Genomic DNA, 6809 nt, shown 5'->3' with positions numbered 1-6809 from the left:
TTTACTTCTATGGTCGTTGTTTCTATACATTACAAAATGTATGAATCTTGATATTTCAGTGGTGATTTTTATGTACTGTAAAGCAGTTTTTGTCAATTTGGTAACAATTGGCAACTAAGATTTTGGTAGCTAATGCCTCTTTAATTCATATTATTTGATTACTTTGATGAAAAGATAAATTCTACATAATGTCGATCTACCACCAGTCGCGTCGCCTAGGTGATGTGTGCCTTCGACATGCTCATCATTTTCGTTCGATTGATAGCAGCAGGTGTCGAAAATCAAATCTTATCACGCGCTCAGTGAATTAATGATCTCTCTCTCTCTCTCTCTCTCTCTCTCGATCTCTCTCTCTCTCTCTCTACCTATATATATATATATATATATATATATAACACGACGACTGAAATCTCTCTATAGTCGCCAAACTAATTAGTTTTGTGTGATTCCAGATGTTTAGCCAAATTAGATCGAGTAATCCCGTGCAATAAGACTATGGGGAAACACGTAACAGCATTCTTCTAGTGCCAATGCCAAAAGCTTCTTTACCGTTATTTTTTTTTAAATCTCATAAGAAGGCATGTTCGGTGTTACAACAAGCCCTGGGCGAGAGATAAGGCCTAACAATCTGGCGACTTTGAAAATCATCTTAATCTTTCATCGCGTTGACGTTCCAAAATCCTGCGGCAATATTAACACTTGCAGTAAAAAGATTTCTTATTTTCTTGTCACAGCATTTAATCCCTACGTTTGAACAGTGGACTCGTCCTATACGAGAAAGAGAGAAAATCATTAGATCACTCCAACGCAGAGAGACGCTGCTTCATTCAGCCACCTGGCGCTGAGCTGCGGTAATTACCGTGGTGTGAAGCCTAATATAAAAGGACCTGTACAGTGCGCTTTCCAATTTCCATACCATATCGTAGAAAAATGTGCGAAATTTGATTTCTATAAGCATCATATTAACGATTTTTGTGGTGAAGGAGACTTAGCAATGCATTCGGCGTCAGTGGTGGTTTTTATTTGTATCGCTTCAATTGCCTATATGAGAGATAACCATCTGAACGCGATTAGTCAATAAATAACGTACATCCAAGGAATTCTTCAACATTTAACATCTGGCCGACTGTATGACTAGGTTTAGAGTGTAAACAAGAGCGCGATAACACACACAGTGTTTTAAGCGCACTCAATCAGATCGGAGCTACCTGTCGCACTGACAAGCAGGCGACCGAGGGAGCATGAGTATTCAAGACATGCCTGTAGACTACAGGAGGTCTCCCTCCCCGGGAACAGTATTCCCCATTCCTTCCCGGAATATGCTGAGGAAGAAAGACTTGTGTCAGATTGACGATTCACCCGTGAGGAAAAACAAAAGGAAAAGTAGTGAACCCAAAAAGAGAACAGATTTCAGCATCAAACGATTCTGTCCGGATAGTCCTAGTCCCGGAAGTGCTTGTTCTGAGAGTGGCCGAAGTGAGGACACTGACAATAATAATGAAGATTCTCCTAACTCTCCGGCAAGGTGTCCTAGCGGAATGATTCTTCCTGAAAGAGAGGAACCGCGAGGGGGACACCAAAGTGATTCAAACAGTTCTCCCCCCGTTCCTCATGGACTCGTGTTATATCCCACACACATACCTCCTGGGTATTTAATCCCAGGATTTCCTTATGGACATCCAGGGTTACCTTTTCCACCTCAACACTCTCATTTGAATGTTCCTAGATTGGATTACTTGAATAGAAATAATACCTCAAATTATGTTCCTTCTTCGGAGAAGGTGGAGGTTAGAAGTCATGTAGATAAAGCTAGTGAGAAAAATATGACTTATAGTGAAAATGAAAACATTACAATTGGTAGCAACACTGTCGAGGAGGATACAGAGGATGGATATATATCGGACAGCATGTGCAAAAATGGAAGCAAAAAATCCAGGAAAAATTACAAAAACATGACAAGAGAACGTCGAATTGAGGCGAACGCTCGAGAGAGAACCCGTGTCCATACAATTAGTGCTGCTTTTGAAAATCTTAGAAGAGCTGTTCCGTCCTATTCATATAACCAGAAATTATCCAAACTCGCCATCCTTAGAATAGCAAGTAGTTATATAATGGCTCTTGGACGCTTAACTGAAATTGACAATTTTGATAACAAAGAGTCCAGAACTGAATTTGGAGAGTGTGTTGATTTGTGTACACGGACAATTCAAACAGAGGGAAGAGCGAGAAGACGTCATTGATAAACTTAGAAATTGAGAAATCTTGGGAAAGCTTCTAAATTCACTACAATCGTCAGGAATGTATTATGGTCGAATACGACTTTTTAACCGGTAAAGAGAAAAATATTACTTGCTCCAATGTAAATTTACAAGTGAAACATCTGGTCGAATTATTACTGTTTCTGTCGATAACGGTGCGCGGGGAAAAACTTGGCTGCTGGATTAACGACGGAACCACTGACTGTAGATCATTTATGATATGATCAAACGGGGATCCAGATGGTGTTTTTCGGCGTATTGTGTTGCACAAATAAGCCCTGTATGCGCAGCGCTTTATGAATACGTTTATTTTTGTTGAACATACCGCCCGTTTGATGCGGCGCCAGCTGCTAAGCTAGGAAACCCAATACTTGTTGAGACATTATTAGAGTGCACGTCAAGAAGATTTGGCCAGCCTCGTTTCAAGTCAATTTTATTTCTAGTGTTAATTGCTCCTTTGTTGCAAAGTGGGTTTTTTTTTCCTTAACTGTGATACAGTCCATTTTCTTTGTTTCCCTTGATAAAGAATACATGGATCTAGTGGATGCTGAAGACATTACGTGCAATGATCCTCACCCCTGTTTTTATGAGGTTTATTATTTTTTCTTATTTGAGAAAAAAAATGTGCTTGAATTAAATCGGTGCTAGAAAAATAAATTATAATTACCCATTTAATTTCATTTGTGTTTGTACATATCTGAAGATTTTTTTTGGTACAGTTTTTATTCACAAATTCATTCACGCATTGTTAACTGTTTTCTTTAAAAAGAAAATTAATCGAACATTGAATTTTGAAAATTTAGGTATTCTCTCATCAATGAATTTCAAATAAAATGCAAGTTTTCACTTGTAGTTCTATTTAACAAGTGATTTTGAAGTAAAGCATACGTGTGTTTACATCGTAGGCCTCACGAGGTGCTGAATGGCATGTCATTAAATGAAATCAGACATCCCGACGACAGGTGTTTATTTCGCTGTGTGACGGTCAACACCTTGGAGTGGCGTCTGCCTTTGTTCATAGGCTGATTTCACTTTATCGTGTCTTATCCGTTTGTTTAATCAGAAAATAACGAAGGTTACCGAAAGAAAAACAGACCAAATTTTAGTGAGAAGCGAAAAGAGTGTAGAAAATTTGTAAGAATGAAAGTGACAATAAAAGCCCTGAGAAGTGAACCAATAGCGCTCTGTAATTTGATGCGGTAAAGCAAAAGTAACCATTTGTTAGCGTTCCGCTCGGTTAACCCCAGGTGGAGTTCGGTTTCTAATTATCGCTCCTCTTACGAGCTCCTTGGCGCCAGTTAGACCGGGGGCGATACTGTCCCTGTGTATACCAGCAAGTGCACGACTATTGTTAGCGCATGTTTCATGCAAAGAGGGTCATGCCTTCGCTGATTTGAAGGTGTTTTCTCATCCTCGGCATTCCGATGTTTAATTCACGACTCGAACAAACTTCTGGCACCGGTTGGTCCAATACTGGAAATCGGCGACACACACACGTGTGTGTCTCTGATCCCAGAAAAGTATACGAGATGATACACCTCTTCCCTCCTCACACCGGCATATTGAATGGAGCGCATTAACACTCCATGAAGTATAGACCAGTGTGAACAGGCTCGAGGTATATCATCTCATAATTTCAAAAAAAAACTTAAAACCATTTCTTACATTTGAGTTAAACCCGTGTTGTGGTTAGCCTACATATGTTCATACGAAGTGATTAGTCTATTTCAAAAGTTAAAATATCTAATGATATAGAACTTCAGTTCATTTATTAAGAATGGGAAAACATATTGAATATGAATATTTGGAAATAAAATATATGATATAGATAGATGGATAAATCTCCGTTTTTGAAACACCAGTATTAGTTTATACAATGTGTGTGTGTGTTTTTTCGACGTATCAAAAGCTCTAAATATACATGTACACCGTACCATCAAACTGATTCCAACGTTTTCATCAGCGAACCTTGCTCTTAAAATGGTAATCAATACAATTAAACGAGAAAATGTATCTAAATTTTTTAAAAACCACACATTGAAAAAAAGCATGAATGAGCGATGAATATGTCATTATCTATAACAGGTAAATATGATAAAGAATGGCAATCGGCAGACCTATTTACAGGTGACAATTTGAGAATCTAATCATTGTGAATACACCATGTCTATCAGATGTCTACATCAATACGAAAGACAAGATAACGCGCAGTGTGGCGACATATAACACCCGGCATTCTATATCAATCACGTGATTTATTGCCATTTTAATTGCGAAAGAATAAACATGAAGAGCTACGCTGTTATATAGGTCTATATAGATTCATCGCTTTGTCGATCTTTAATGAACACTACAAAAATGCGTTAGTGTTCCGTTGTATGACCTTTATCTGATATTTTAGTATACGACATCGGTTTCATCAAACCACCTGTTGGGGCAAGGAGTCGCCACTAATTTTATCCCTCCCCTACCAAGACGAGGAAACTAATCACTAGATCGTATCTGGTGATAAGCTTAACCAAGACTACTCGCTATCATATCGACCGCGCTTTGCATTTACACAGATGGCAGTTTTGTCCTTGTAGATAACGGGAAATAACGAGATAGTTTGTATTCACACGGTACCATGACTGTACGTTTTCTCTACTAGATCCATTATACTACATGGCGACAATACCCTTCTAGTATCCATGTTATCAGTTAGTGCGATTAGACCATATGAAATATATCACACCTGTCGATTGAGCAATATAATTTGATATGCACCGAGGGGCGCATAAAGGTGGTGATATTTCACCTGTACGTCAGTCGTGGGAGGCTATTGTCATATTAACATCGCTCCAGCCGCCCCATGCTTGCTTTTAACTATTTATGCTCTTGTTTTACTCTCTGCTCACATAGTTTTATGATCGTTTTGAACAACGAGATAGATACATAGTAAAATATTTGTGTTAATAAGAATTCATTTATCCTATGTAATATTCAAGAAACCCCATTTTCTTCAAATTCAATCATAAATTATAGCAAAACCAAACCGCGGAAAACTTCTTGATAATTATTCTGAGAATGAATCAATCCAGTAAAATAATTTTTTCCCTATCCAGTATTAAACAACCCACAACTTCTTTGTAATTGTTCCATTAATCATAATATATGTCTCTTTTGGTCCAAAGAGACCTATAAAACACATGGATGAAAGGTTTCACAGTGACCAGTTCTGTTGATAAATCAATGTTTTATAACAATGTGGGGGTGGGGGGGGGGGGGGGTGGGGGGGGGGGGCAGTGTGTGTTTGTGTGCGCGCGCGCGTGTGTGAAAGGAAATGTTTATGCTTCCATCTAAAGGGGTCCCTCCTTGGAATTGCAGAAATCCGTGCACTGGTGATAATTGTAGTGAAATTGGAAGCAAAAATCACATATTGGAGTTTTGAAGTCTTAATTGAATAAAAGTAGAAAGTACATGTATCATTATTGATTACATAGGACTTTGTTCTGATTATCATTTTTTTTTTAAAGTGGAAGTTGCATAATGAATAAATAAATAAATAAATATGCATCCACATAAGTGAAACAGTTTTGATTGATTACGTTATCCTTTGATATTAAGATCTATTTTTAAATTATTGAACATATCGCTAACCTAACTACATGTATATCAAAGGTAGGTAAAAATTCAATAGATAAATATAGATTGATCCACTGAAATTAGAAATAGGTCTAATTTGTAATTTGAATAGTCCCATCTTCAATGGAATTAGACCCTGGATATTTGAAATTTTGAGTTTAGAAATATTTTATGTTTTGTAATATTTGAACTAATGTTTGATTACTTAGACCCATCTTCAAATAATTTGGCATAACTATAAGTAAATAAAGATTAATTTAGTTCACTAATCAAGTTGAAATATATGCATACTATCTATGTATATATATTCCAAGACATGCTTCTCGATCTTCAGAAGTGTTTGATATGTTAAAACCATGGCAGTTCCCGAGAAGATTTAATATGTTTAACTTTAATAATATGCGAGTTACCGTAAAGATACAGTGTGGATGGCATACATTTGTATATAGAAGACCTGCTAATTACTCCAAAGATCATTGCTCCAAAAGGTGTTAAAGGGTGACCACGTTAAGTGTCTGATATTAAAAAAAATACCCCTAGTGACAGTTTGCAAGATATGCAATTATAGGTCTCATAAGATAAGATTTATTTTTATTTCTTACTCTCAACCCATTATAATGTGAACATACGTTTGATTTGTATGATTCCTTCCGTTCGAGATCCGCTCCTCTCTTTTGTGACCCTGAATTGCTCCTTTCATACATGTTTTAAAATGATTACTAATTAGTGACTTACATGTGTAATTACACACTTTTTGAAGCATCCATTTTACTGAATTCCAAGCATCCGGAGAACATTCTTCAAGGTGTTTTTCCCAAGCTTACCAGAGAAGTTTCGATGGCTGTGATATTAGGAGACTTCGGTTCGTACCCGAGTACGAACTCGGGCTACCTCGAATTGCAATCGAACGGAGAGTTTCAACTCTTA

The 6809-nt window shown here is 37.4% G+C and overlaps 1 protein-coding gene across 1 annotated transcript; it reads left to right on the top strand.

Annotated features, from left to right (window-relative positions):
* Window positions 1-770: 770 nt before the first annotated feature.
* LOC125671025 (transcription factor ATOH8-like) lies at window positions 771-2933 on the top strand. Its single transcript, XM_048906511.2, has one exon. The coding sequence runs from the start codon at window positions 1242-1244 to the stop codon at window positions 2238-2240; it is 999 nt and encodes a 332-aa protein (XP_048762468.1). The 5' UTR covers window positions 771-1241; the 3' UTR covers window positions 2241-2933.
* Window positions 2934-6809: the final 3876 nt, after the last annotated feature.

This window comes from Ostrea edulis, chromosome 4 (assembly GCF_947568905.1).
Source record: "Ostrea edulis chromosome 4, xbOstEdul1.1, whole genome shotgun sequence".
In the NCBI taxonomy this organism is placed as follows: domain Eukaryota; kingdom Metazoa; phylum Mollusca; class Bivalvia; order Ostreida; family Ostreidae; genus Ostrea; species Ostrea edulis.
The sequence above is the reverse complement of the archived record's forward strand: the minus strand, read 5'-3'. Positions and strand labels throughout refer to the sequence as shown.